Source organism: Aedes aegypti, chromosome 3 (genome assembly GCF_002204515.2).
Source record: "Aedes aegypti strain LVP_AGWG chromosome 3, AaegL5.0 Primary Assembly, whole genome shotgun sequence".
Lineage (NCBI taxonomy): Eukaryota > Metazoa > Arthropoda > Insecta > Diptera > Culicidae > Aedes > Aedes aegypti.
Genome location: NC_035109.1, coordinates 121,343,260 through 121,357,773, shown reverse-complemented (window position 1 = coordinate 121,357,773; position 14,514 = coordinate 121,343,260). Strand labels below are relative to the sequence as shown.

Below are 14,514 nucleotides of genomic sequence, written 5' to 3'. Positions count from 1 at the left end.
ACAAGTTGTTTTCATGATATTTTATTTAATTATTCATAACTATTATAGCATCTATTAGAAAGTTAGACGCGATCCAGTGTTGTGATTTAAACTCTTGATAGTGTCATATTTTTTATTGTACGTAACTGAAGAAAAATTCTCTTAATAGTGTTGAAATCTTTTGATAAAAGAAACCTATAAGAAATCTAATATTGAAGACAAAAGCTACAAAAAAAGTTTTCTATACAGGTATACGACTAGTTTACCTGCAAAAAGTTTCCCTCGTAGAGAACAAGGTGGGTCTATACCCAGGTGATCTACTATACGTAAAGCAGGTCGGTTTTTTCGGCGCTGGTTTTCTCCACAAAGTTAAAATCTGATTACACCTGGGTATAGACCCGCCTTGGTAGATAATAGACTTTGTTAATCATATTTGGGAGAAAGCGAGTAACTTCAACAACATCAAAAACATGATAGGTACATATCATGAACATACTCACGAAAAAGCTAAAAAGAAAAGCTGGTAGTATACACTATGGTTATAAAAGATTTAATTGTAAAATTTTTCTTCCGTCAAGCAAACGATACCAAACTAGTCAGTAAAAACTTAAAAGTGATTTTGTTTATTAAAATTTAACGAGCAACATGAGTAGTCGCTTTCTCAACTGTTGCAGGCCGTTTGCAGAAAAAAAAGTGTTCGAAAGAGCTACGAAATCTCACCGAAAGCACCATAGATAAACTGAAAGCGGCTGGTTATGCTCCAATGTCTACATTGAATACTAGATGCACCGACAACAACTGAGGAGTTACCAGAAGTACCAAGTGCAGATAGTCTTGCCACGGTACCATCAGCGACATCTGTTTCAACAAATCAATCAGAAGATGAGTGCATCCAGAAGGTCAACATCGAACGCTTCAACGAAGGGATAGCTGGAATAAAAGTGGCTCCGATTAAATGGACGAAGATGGGTTACGTCAATTCTCTAAAACTTATTCATATAGACTCAAGTCAAAAAAGTATACAAACTTACTTTATCGATCCTACGTGTTTCGCAGACGAAATTCTACACGTTTTGCTCTCACCCAACTCGATTTTTCACTTTTAGAACGTTTAATCTTCGGATTTACAAAACGACGAAAGTAAGATTTTCAACTTTCGCAACCTAACCAATACTTTCGCCGCCCCGCTGTATGGAGAGACAAAGTGACTTAACCACGAATCAAAACAAAACACTACTTGAGCCGATTTTACACTGGTAGAAAAACGTCGCAAGTAACTGAATGAAACGGCTTATCATTTTGTCATAAAAATTTTGTGTGAAATAATAGGAACTCCATAGTTTTTGAACGCGAGCTCATTGTATGCAAAATTTAAGCAATGTACACGTTGAAAAAATGCCAAGAAGGTGATTCATTTTAAAACAGTTTTAGAAGACAGGTTGTGAATCTTCTGGATTAATTTTCTCAAAACCGTATGGAAGTTACTTACGTCGATTTGAAAAAGTAATCGAGAATTATCCCGAGAAAAAATACCGAACGAAGCTGTACGAAGAAACCTCTTCAAATTAGGACCTGAGGATGTGGAAAATACAGACTACGATTAGGTAATTATGAATATAAAGGAAAGGTTCTCGAATCTAGCCACGACAAGGAAAGAAAAATTATTGATTTTGTCGATGCTGCCAAGCTCGTGGTCTATTCAAGACGCCATTGATGAGTTCAAAACCAATAGAAATACAGCAAAAGAGGCAAAACAATTCAAAAATAACTGTCTTGCAACCAAAAATGCAATATAATAACGCGAAAACGATCCAAGGAACCCAAAAATTTCACTGTTTCATTCCATTGTCAGAAAATAAAATTAAAGCAAAACTATACTCGAACTGTACTGATAATGATGCAAAAGTGTTCGATATTGTAAAAAAATTGAATAACAATAAATAAATAAATAAGTATTAATAAAATGTTTTCATGATCTCATAACGCATACCCAAATCCAAAACTTTTAAAGTTTATATATAACATTTAGAAACTCATCGATCATACTCTAAAAAAAAAATATCCTGGTAAAAAAAAATTTATTTTCGTGTAATCTGTTAATTTATTTTAATTTATACATATATACATATAGATATAATATTTATACATATACATAATATTTATACATATAATATACATAATACTAATGAATACATGAAAACGACTTGTTTAATTCACGCAAGGCCCTTAACAAAAAAATCAGCAACAAACTGCGGTTCCCGTAATAATTTACACCGAAAAAAAATTTTTTTTTTTTCTACTAAATGTGAAAATTGTGACATGTTTGAAATGTCATAACTTTTTTATTGGTTTACCATCACCAAATTTTTATGGTAGATAGCTAATATAATGGACCGTTTTCCCTCAAAAAACTACGTTGGTATTCCGATAGGGTTTTGAGATATTTGAGTTTTTGTGTCAAAAATTATGTTTTTTATGTGTGTATTTTTTTGGAATCTTTATTTAGTTGTCTAACTTTGTTTCTTTAGTTGTCTAACAATCGAACGAACCGTTTTTGCTGTGCAGCTTTTTGAATATTTTTGAACCATTTTCACATACACCCTTTTGAAAAGTTAGTCGTGACTCAACTTGAAGATTTGATATCGGAAAATGACGATTTAGATGGAACTGGAAAACTGTGCAAAGTTTCAGCTCAATAGAAAAAAAAATGAATTAAAAAATTTACCAAATTACATTAATTAAAATTAGCTGTTGCTTGGAATCACTCGAGTGTAAGACAGAAGCAAGTGAAATAATACAACTACAAAGTACGAGAAAAGGGACGGGCCTGGGATTGAATTCATGACCTTCTGCTTATAAGGCAGAAGCCATGACGAATTGTTTAAAACATGTTTAATTCATATGGATTATCACTGCTGTTTTCAGAATTGAGATACCTGTTGAGACTCGCATGAAAATTTCGAAATTTAAGGAACACTTTGCCCAGTTTTCTTATGAATAAGATATCGGAGAATTTCTAATAATTTTTATCAGAAAATTTGGAAGTTTGTGGGATTCTTTAGATGTTCGTACGAAAAATTTAGCAAAATATTGTTGTTTAATGGAGTCGAATTTAGAAAAGAGTTGTGAAGTTACATCAAATATTATTTATTTTCAATATACAAAAATACACATTTTAAATTTATTCTTCCTACAGTTCCATGGTAAATGATGATACCTTGACAATAATGAAATTTAGTTCGTTGGCTTGATGTTATGAGTTGATTGTAGTGATGCGTACAATTTTTGAATGTCATATGTAATGTGATGGATGACCTTTGAAATTACTGTGCTTTATTAATTTTCAAACGATTTTTCGGTGTTGGGTCGCGAATTCGCCTCATAACTAGATGGGTTGCGTACTCGAAAAGTCTGGGAACCTATGCTCTAGAGGAATCCCTGCAGAGATCATGCTGGAAGAATACTTGGTGGAGTCTCTGGATAAATTCCTGTAAGAATCTGTAAAGAATTACCTGGGTAAGTTGCTAAAGGAATCAATGAAGGACATGAACGGTTTCCAGGGTTAGCTGCTTAAGGGATCTTTGAGGGATTACCTGGATACATTGCCCTGGTGGCATCTCTGGAGCAATCTCTGGAAAAATATCTGGAGTAGGATCAGTTTAACGTGAAATGTTCCGCTAACAAATCACGCTTTATGGAGAAGGAGTAAACGTAAGCGCCAATATCACCAAAATGTTTTTTTTTTCATTGCTATGCACTCTTTACCTTATAATACACTCGTTGGACATGTCAATAGCACTTATTATACAACACTTGTGACTTTTCTTTGTCAAAGTGAGTTTTTCCATACAAAATTTGAACGATTGGCGCCAAATTATACTTTCACCGATCGAGCTGAAACTTGCACAGTTGTTACGGGATCGAAATGACATTCAAAAAGTGGACTGGAGCTCGAATTTCTATTATTAATATAATCGTGTCCCACCCTTATAGGTATATGTATAGTAATAGGGTAGGAAAATGTAATTGAGATCGAATTGTGCATATCTTTCAAAGGATACTAATTTCTAGTTCGAATTAAATGGTACAGTACTAAATTCGGTTTCCTATTAAATTATCACTATATTGTCAATCAATGATAAGTACAGTTACCTACTGTAGGTATCGTCAAATCGTTCATAAGATTGGCCTTATTTTTCATTGGACAATTTTAAGATTATTTAAACACATCCCTAGACAATTGTTCCTTTTGTTCCTTAAGATTAATTGATTCAAATGCGAAATTCTTATCGCTTGTGCATTGAAATGATTGAATGTTGTTGATTTTAAGATTAAGAAACTCAAACCAAATTTTCTATTTACTCGATAGAAGCATAAACTATGTGTATGCGCTCGACTCTACTACCATTCTCATAGATTACTCGCACATGTTCATTGATTTTGCGTTCGGTGCGCTGCTGTCCGGAGACTAATGATAACACATATTTAGCTAGGAAGTAGGTGCCACAGCCGGCGCCGATAAGAATGTTTTCCTCAGTTACTCTCGAACGTTGGAACGAGCCAGGCGTGATCGTGTCGTGTCTCGTTACTTTCACTCGTGAAGTTCACGAGTACCTGCTCAAAGAAAATTGTGACCTATTTCATTTTTCGTTTTTCACCGGTAACGTTCAAGGCCACATTTCAGACGGTTGAATGGCCTTGGAATAGAAAACGGATGAAGCGTTTTTGTTTTGTAGGTGTATGAAAGCGAAACTCGAACGTGAATGAGTTTATGACGTAATGTTGAGCGCATCGTCGTTGCTCCAAAGTCCCATAAGCCGCTATTCGTCGTCGTCGTGTGATATTTTCATAACCCTCCATAATAGCGTTGGGCGATTTTGAATCGATGTTCCGAAAATCGATGTTTGCTTTCCGATTAATCGATTTTTTGAATCGATGTTTGGAGCACCTAAAATCGGGTGAATCGATTCTCTTCATTCGATTCATTTTGTTGAAATTGTTAAAGATTTCTTAACGAGTTTGTGGAATAGAAACCATATTTTGAACTAATCTTGATGTAGTAAATTTGATCGATTGATTTTCGAAACTGATTTGTTTGAAAGCTGTTGAAATCGAATGCAAATGCATTTGGTGTCACTTCAAGCTTCATAAATGTAAATTTTTATCCGATTCGAATCGATTCGAAAACATCGATTCAAAGGATTCGATTAAATCGGAGAATCGATTCGACAGTTCAAATGTGAATCGATTCAGTAACATCGATGTTTAAGAAAAATTTGCCCAACGCTACTCCATAAACACGTGCGTTGTGCTGTGTTGGTGGAACGCTGCATATACAGTATTGGACAACACAATTGAAACTTTTATATTTCCCGTACAAAACTGAGAGAGACTAGCGAAGAGGAAAAATCTCAACGTCATATGCAGCCCAGATTCCGCTGTCACGAAACGTCAAATGCAGCCCGTCGTTTTTATGGTTGAAAAAGTGAAAAGTATTGTATTCAAAATAAACTATTGTTAAAAACCTCAGTCAGCGGAGCACTTTTTTCCAAAGATGTCGATAGATCTAAACACAAGACTTATTATTTCTAATGTCTGCTACGTTTACTGGCATGGAATTTCACTTAAAATGCCGTTTATGCTTCGGTGTGATGCAAACGCAATTGCTTTTTGCTGAAATGTTCATGTGAGAGTTTGAACGGCATGCGCATGATTGATCAAAACAATGAGTGGAATAAGAAAAAAACTAAACAATCGCAGTAAAAGAAGACCGTCTCCGCGAGTCTCGTCTCAGATACAAAATAGTCAACTTTGGAGGATTAGAGCTAAATTATTTGTAGACCGATTTGAAAGAAATCTCGCGTTACTTTTCAAAAGGATCTATGCAACATTGAGAGGCTCTCTTTGTTTACTTTTTCAAAGTGAGCCTCTCAGTGTTAAATAGGTCCTTTTTTATTTGCTATATCGTCAGTTTTGGATACGGCTCAGACCTAAAATGAGGTAGGTCGTTTTGAAAACTGACGTGAGATTTCTATGAAATCGGTCTACAAATAATTTAGATCTAACCTTCTAAAGTTGACCATTTAGTATGGAACATATATAAAGTAACAATTGTGTTGTCCAATACTGTATTCAATTCTACAAATACGAACAGCACAAGTATGTAATGTTTACAGTTTTCGAACAGATTTAGTCGAAAAGTTTACTTTTTGGATCGCTCCATAACAACATTGCTAAAATCAGGCGAACCTAATTGATACCACCGAAGTGATAATTTGCGTCCAAACAGCATGACGCCGATAATCAAATTCCTGTGATTCTCTGAGAATTTTAGAGGCTTGTTTCCTATTTTGCGTCCAAAAATAAGATAACAAAGTGCAACCGAGTCCATCTCGTCGATACGCCATACGGAAGCACTGAGTCATGGAGCGAATATTGCGAGGTGTGATGCGATATCGGAACACCACCCGGGAGCAGATGGTGAAGGAATTCAAGCAAGTGCGAGACAATCCACAGGTTAGTAGGACGTAACCGAGAAATGTAACTTCAGGTCACCGAACTGGTTCAAGGTGTGCACCCATCGCGTGCAGGTATTAATAACTGATAGTGCGGTGCGACGGTTGGACACTGCCAATGGTGTCGTCATTGGATAAGAGATGGAGGTAGAGGCCTGTCGTCAGAAGGAGGCTTGCGCATTAGAGTGCTGCTCGAATTTCAATCAACTGATAAAAATCGACCCTGTGTGGTTGATAAGAGACGCACTTAAATTCTAATCGTTTCTTATAAATACCGGCGCATTTAGAAATGATTCGGATAAATTTTTAAACCTTAAGATAATTGATTACATGTTGGTCATTGTTATCAGCGAGAATTTTTCAAGCAAACAGCAGAAGTAGCGTAGAAAAATAATGCAAAGTAAGGTAGATGCTGCAATTATGACTATAGTATCAAATATGGCAATAGTGGGAACAAAATTGATTTATTTTATAACTCCACGGCTAATATTCTTAAAAATGATAAAACTATTTGCTTTCACTGACAACTTTGCCTTGATAAGAATATTCGTGCAATGCACTTAGAAACAGCAGTTCAGAAGTTTACTAAAGGACACCCGTATCAAAATTTTTATTTTCGAATGTGTATTGCCAAGTGCGACCAAATGAGAAAATTTAGCTTTTTTAGTTTAACCGTTTTAAGTTGAACATCATGTTATATCCACTGTGGCAATAACTGTTACAAACAGTTATGGAAACCCAAATATTGGCGATGCTCATGCTATTTTGTTCAGTGAAATATTATTGTAGCCTTAATATTGAATCTGTTCTGGTTGGCGTTATTCACTACAAATTAATTTCAAATATTACATTCGCTTCTTATATCTAGGTGGTAAAACTTTGGTAAAACTAAATTAAGCATTTATAAACATTTTGTTAACAACATATTACATTTAATTTGCCGTAGCAGTTCAGAATTTTACAAGTATGTTGATTTCACCTGTTTATAAGTGAATAAAAAGACACTTTCAATTAACTTAATCTAACCTAAACATTTTTTTTTGTATGGTATTCAGTTGGTGCTGCCTGACAACGTAACTTGTCAAGGCTGAACCCTCGTTCTGGCTTTTGCCAAGTTTTCCCTCTACCAGGACCAATACTCAGACGGACTAAGCTATGGTGCCCACATGAACACTGTTTTTTTTATTAGTATTGTGACGTGATAGTTTTTGAAAAATACCCATATTTCCTTGCTTCTGAGAAAAGGAAGCATTGTGAAAATCAGCAGCTCCATCAGAATTTGTTTGAATTAGTAGTGTAGTAGTGTCATTACTAATACTGTCTAGTCGAAATGGTTTTGAATAATTTGTCATTTAAGTGGTATTCTGATTACTCAAGTCTTAACAAAATTAGGCTGTTTAGTAGTAGTTTTAGTAAATTAAATTTTTTGTTGTTAAAAGTATTTATTGGTCATTACGTTCATATATCCTTTAAGAAAAATGTCACTTTCCTTGTCTGTTCAACAATTTCTCGAAACTAGCGTGTGTTCCCTAATGATCGATCTCAGCGTCTTACTTTCCAATGTCATTTTTATAGTGAATATTTAAGAGTAAAGTTACCTTAAGCTTCTATTACAGTCTCCTACCTACAAGATTTACTTTTCGGCGGCAAATGCAATGCTTCACAACGCCTACAATCTGCTTGTAAATTTTGCGAAAATGAAGCTGGAATCAGATTATTTATACCGTTGTTACAAAAGAGGTATTTCTTATTATGGCAATGTAAAAACCATATTAAAATAAGACTGTCGCCACTTATTTCTACTCAGTGAATCAACTATTCATTTTCCTCAGAGTAATATTCCCCACGTCGTAGTACCAGTGGCTACGGATCATTCTGGTTAGCAAAAGGCAAACTGATCGTCACCAATAGTATTAATGTCCACTTCGAATAGATTAATTATTTGAAATGGGCATCAATTCTATCAATAACGCAGAATGTCCGTTGGATCACATCCGAGATATTATTGCGTCTATGCCATATGAATTATGACGCGGCTTAAGCAAAAAGTGCCAAAATGTGATACCACCACTACAGGTTACGCCTTTGGTTTCCATCATATGGGCTAATGGATTATTCCCTCCCATCGCGGCAAGGTCGCATAACCAAGGAGAGGGAACTTAATCTAACCTGAACATATTACGCATTTAATGTGGCAATAGAAGATTGCAACGATTTTACGCTAAAATTATTAAAAATTTTATTTGATACTTGTTCCAATGTTTCAACATTGGATATTCTATGTATGTAACTCTTTAGCACTATACTAGGGAGGGAACTTCAGAATGATTTTCAAAAATTTATTTTGAATTCTCTGCAGAGTTTACTTCCTGGTATTACAACAGCTTGTCCATATTGGTACACCAGACAACGTGGCTGGCCTGAAAATTTGTTTGGGGATCAAAAGCTTGTTATTTGGAAGAAGTTTCGATTTTCTGTTATTGGATGGATAAAGATTTCATATATTTGTTATATTTGGCTTGAATGCTCTCAATGTATTTTTAAACGTCATTTTTTCATCTCTCTTATCGTGACAACATGTATACTTGAAGGTTTCAAATAAAGAGCTTCTGATTTATGTGGGAATATTGAAGTGCCGGTACCAAAGGTTGCTATGTACCGTAATCCGGGGTAACATTGATCAGAACGACTCATCTCGTAATAAGTTGGTATCGTCATTTATTGATGAAACATTTCCAAAGCATGAATGTTGCTTCTCTTTCTAATATAAGCTATTAAAAATTAAGATTTTTGCAAAAATTGCGTTAACTTTATGCGTAAATTTGTCAAGTTTGTGAAACAATGATTTCAATGGTTAAGGATGACACTACCAAAGATTCATGTCGCACATAAGTTCTGCAAGCGATATCAGCAAGGAAAATACGGTTCTCACTAAAAATGGCATCGCCAAAAACTGTTAAGAAAGTAGAATCAGTGTTGACCAGACTCATTTCCCCGAAATTCAAATTGTGAAGCCATGAACTGTTATAACTGTGCGTTGTATTCCTGAGATGGAGGGAGAGGTGGTTGGGCTTGAGTGTTGCACATCGGATCCGACAGTTTCGATCTCGGTGGGCCGCAATTCAAGTTTCGGTGAAATGATTCGCACTCACTCACTCACTCATTTCATTTCACCGAAACTTGAATTGTGGCTCTCTGGGATCAAAATTGATCGATTTTGTGCGTAGTACTCAAGCTTAACCATCTGCTTTTCTATTTTAGGAGGATAGAGCATGGTTGTAGTAGTTCGTGGCTTCGTAGTTCGGAAAATGTTATTTTCGGGGAAATGAGTCTTAACAACACTGAGTAGAATTCCCTTAGGAAATCGCCTACCTTTAGACGTATTCCGCTGTTCGAGCTGTTTTTAATTTTGAAATAACTCAAAAAGTAAATGAGATGTAAGCGTTTGGACATCATATTCGGCTTCAGGGGCCATGAGTTAAGTAAGTAACGACATTTTCAATATTACCGAACGTTGTCACGAGCTATGGGTTGTTTTAAAAATATAAAACTCACAACATTTATATTTTTGGATGAAATATTCAAAAAATATCCTAAAAACTGATCAATGTTACCCCGGATTACGGTACCAGTAGATTGGACAATGGAATAAAACGGTATGCGCTATTTTTTGGTGGATAGATCGCCTTTAGTTTATTAGATTTGCCAAATTCAAGCTTTTTATTTTATCATATCAATCAATAATATCACGCTTCCTCGCACCAGTAGTCGCTTACATGTTCTAGTCTAGAAGTGGATCAACTGATTGAAGCATTTCCCTTAATTGATGTATAAAAATGAAGAAAAGTCGATTGATTATTTGTTTGCTTTGTTCGAAAGATTTTATTTGCTTCTTTGAGAAAAAAAAATGTTAAGGGGACACGGGAGACCGTGTTATTTTCCCTATCTTTCGTCTCACTCTAACAATAATCATCAAAACTTTGTGGAAGCAAATCTCGAGTTTTAGTGAACCGATGAAGCTGAAAATTTATTGGGTTGTGCACTACATATATAGAATCATAGTGATACATTTTCGCATCGATATATGGAGTGGTTCTTGAGATTTGCTTTTTGAAATGGATAGGGTGATTATGATGACGTCCCGTGCGGCCTTAAACCTATGTGAAAATCAACTTTTTATTTTGAAACTAGTGGTCCCGGCAAACTTCGTCTTGCTTTCAAGTAGGCTGTTGAAAAACGCTATGGATCGTCCCAAACAAAATGACAGTTCCGTTCACTCTCGTTTTCTCTACTTTTCCGGTGAATATCCTGGGATTTTTATACATACAAACACGTCGGAACCCTTAAGGGACACAACGGAGTAATTATCATTCACATGCGTTGACCCGTTCGTAAGCCATTTCGTGACATACAAACACCACTCCATTTTTATTTATATAGATTCCTTGCATCATTACCGAACGGCTACTACTGGAGCACTTTTATTTTTCTCTTATAATAGAGCTTGAAATCTTTCGACTGGCCCTAATTTATTTTGAAATTCCTTGCATCATTACCTAACGGCTACTACTGGAGCACTTTTATTTTTCTCTTATAATAGAGCTTGAAATCTTTCGACTGACCCTAAAACATCTTTTTCAGGACTTTTCGTTATAATGATATGATTTTTTTATGCTGAACTATATTCAAGTTTTGCTAGTATTTATTTATTTATTAAAATACACTCATCGAATTTTGAGGCAATTTGTTTACCTTCGCTTAGGCCGTAAATATTTTTTCGATTCATGCTTTCTTTACGAGAAATTTGAAGTTAGATGCCTTTCCCCATACAAAATGAAACGAGAAAACTGATCAACTGTGGACAAGAGCAAAGCAGGTAATCCATTAGCATAATTAGCATAATAAGTGGGCTTCGTGGCCGTGCGGTTAGTGTTACCAAGCATTTAGCCGCATCGAGTGAAGGGGTGTGGGTTCGATTCCCGCTTCAGTCCGGAAAAATTTTCGTCAGAAATGTATTTCGACTGTGCCATTGGGCGTTGCATGCTAGTCCGTTGTCTAGTGTCTAGCTACCTTCAAAGGACAAATCGTCCACTGGAAGCATTAACGTGTCGGTGTCTAAGATAAAAAAAATTCCGGTTAGTTGGAAAAATCCTGCAGAAGCTTCTAGCTATCGTCCAATCAGTTTGCTTTTCTCCATCAGTAAACTTTTTGAAAAGGTCATTTTGAACAAAATCATGGTCCTCATCAACGAAAATTAATTTTTTGCCAATGAACAATTGGGATTCCGCCATGAACATTCGACTACTCATCAACTTTTACGTGTAACAAATTTCATCCGTTCCAACAAATCTGAAGACTATTCTACTGGGCTTGCGCTTCTAGGCATAGAAAAAGCATTCGTTTGATTGTAAAATTAAAAAAAAAAACAAATTTTCCAACATACATTGTTAGTATAATTCAAAGTTATCTGTCAAATCGTACACATCAGGTTAATTATCAGAACTCCAGATCTGAAAGACTTCCTGTAAGAGCTGGTGTTCCTCAAGGCAGCATGTTGGGATCAATATTATACAATATTTTCACATCTGACTTACCTGAGTTACCTCAGGGAAGTCAAAAATCCTTGTTTGCGGATGACACAGGCCTATCCGCCAAAGGACGAAGTCTGCATGTCATCTGTAGTCGATAGCAAAAAAAAATTGGATAGTTTTTCTTCATACTTGCAAAAATAGAAGATTTCTCCTAATACTTCCAAAACTCAACTAATAATATTCCCACATAAACCAAAAGCTCATTATTTGGAACCTTCAAGTAGACATGTTGTCACGATAAGAGGGGTTCCAATAAATTGGTCAGATGAAGTTAAGTATCTAGAGCTCATGGTAGAGCAGAATTTAACTTTCGAAAATCACATTGAGGGCATTCAATCCAAATGTAAGAAATTTGTAAAATGTCTCTATCCCCTTATTAATAAAAAAACAAAACTTTGTCTTAAGAACAAGCTTTTGATCTTCAAACACATTTTCAGGCCAGCCATGTTGTATGCTGTACCAATATGGACTAGCTGTTGTAATACCACGAAGAAAGCTCTGCAGAGGATTCTAAATAAAATTTTAAAATGATTCTGAAGCTTCCTCCCTGGTATAGTACCAATGAGTTACATGGAGTATCCAATGTTGAAACGTTGGAAATGTCAAATAAAATATTTAATAATTTTAGACAAAAATCGTTGCAATCTTCTAATGCGTATTTAGGTTAAATTAGGGTAAGTAAATTGAAAACGTTTTTTTTTCTCTTATAAGCAGGTGAAATAAACTCACTTGTAAAAAATCTGAACTGCTGCGGCAAATGAAATGTAATATGTTGTTAACAAAATGTTAATAAAAGCTTAATTTCGTTCTACGAAATTAGGATGCTAGTGTAACACAAAACACCAAGATATAAGAAATGAATGTAATGGTTGGAATGATACTTATAAAGAATTAGAACAAGTATTTTTCTTCTTTTATTTACAGCCCAAAGCGGTATTCTTCACTTGCATGGACAGCCGTATGATCCCCACCCGATACACGGATACCCACGTGGGAGACATGTTTGTGATACGTAACGCCGGCAACTTGGTGCCACATGCCGAGCACTTCCAGGACGAGTACTTCAGCTGTGAACCGGCTGGTCTAGAACTGGGCTGTGTTGTGAACAACATCAAACATATCATCGTATGTGGCCACAGCGACTGCAAAGCCATGAATCTGCTGTACCAGTTGAGGGATCCGGAATTTTCATCGAGAGTAAGTTTCCAATGAGTTAACGTTGTTCATGAACTAGTTCAGAATGAATCGTACTTCATTTCTTACAGAAAAACCGTCGGATATCTCCGCTTCGGGCGTGGCTTTGCGAGCATGCCAACACCAGTTTGGAAAAGTTCCAGAACCTTCGGCAGGTCGGGCTGGACAAACCGTTGATATTCTCTTCGGAAACGCCGCTGCGCAAGTTTGTTGCCTACATCGATCCGGAGAATCAGTTCGCCTTGGAGGATAAACTATCCCAAGTGAACACGCTGCAGCAGATCGAAAACGTGGCTTCGTACGGGTTCCTGAAGAAACGGCTCGAATCGCACGATCTGCACATCCACGCCCTGTGGTTCGACATTTATACGGGTGACATTTATTACTTTAGTCGTAACTCGAAGAGATTCATTCCGATCGATGAGACCAGCATCGAGCAACTGCTGGATGAAGTGCGGCGGTACTATTCTTAGGATGTAAGAGGGGTGCATTATTGAGATAGGGTTACAAGTGTAGGATGTTACAATTGTGTGATTTTATATGGATTTTTTTTTATAGATATTGTATACATAAAAAGCCTAGAATGTAAATTGTGGTATATGTAGTGAAGAAATTTTCATATTTTGGTAGAGCAGACCAACGATACAAACATAGATAGTGCAGAAAAAATGTTCGCAAATTTTGTACATGTATTTTTAAATATTTTTGTAACAATAAAATATTTTGAATCAAATTATCATTTGTATTACAAAAATAAGTTTGAACTTGACGCCATTCGGTTTATACGTGTTTTTATATAAAAGCAATTCTCACTGAAACCATGCCGCCATCGTGTTTCAACTCCACTATCGTGTCTGCTACCGAAGTTAAACTGTGAGAGGGATAATAAATATTTTTTTACTTATATTTTAAATAAATATTTTTTTTTCTTGGGGCCCAGATAGCCGTAGCGGTATTAAACGCGCAGCTATTCAGCATAACCATGTTGAGGATCTTTTCGTAAAATTTTTTTTCTCGATTCCCGGGGCATAGAGTATCTTCGTACCTGCCACACGATATACACATGTAAAAATGGTCAATCGGCAAAGAAAGCTCTCAGTTAACTGTGGAAGTGCTCGCAGGCTTTGTCCCAGTTGGGACGTAACGCCAGAAAGAAGAAGATTTATATTTCTTATGTTTTGAGATAAACGTCTTATGGCCCATTCTCAAATTTCAAATTTTCGCTGAAGGAGATG

General features: G+C 35.9%; 1 protein-coding gene across 13 annotated transcripts; it reads left to right on the top strand.

Moving 5' to 3' along the window:
• Positions 1 to 4,507: 4,507 nt before the first annotated feature.
• Positions 4,508 to 14,012, top strand: LOC5566885 (beta carbonic anhydrase 1). Of its 13 annotated transcripts, none has more exons than XM_021851391.1 (5): positions 4,509 to 4,639; positions 4,716 to 4,755; positions 6,156 to 6,495; positions 13,010 to 13,282; positions 13,351 to 14,012. In XM_021851391.1, the coding sequence occupies exons 3-5, from the start codon at positions 6,403 to 6,405 to the stop codon at positions 13,750 to 13,752; spliced, it is 768 nt and encodes a 255-aa protein (XP_021707083.1). In that variant the 5' UTR covers positions 4,509 to 4,639; positions 4,716 to 4,755; positions 6,156 to 6,402; the 3' UTR covers positions 13,753 to 14,012. The 13 variants fall into 13 exon arrangements, with proteins under 13 accessions (XP_021707085.1, XP_021707083.1, XP_021707084.1 ...); XM_021851392.1 differs by having other exon boundaries at positions 4,716 to 4,814; XM_021851393.1 differs by lacking the exon at positions 4,716 to 4,755 and having other exon boundaries at positions 4,508 to 4,639.
• Positions 14,013 to 14,514: the final 502 nt, after the last annotated feature.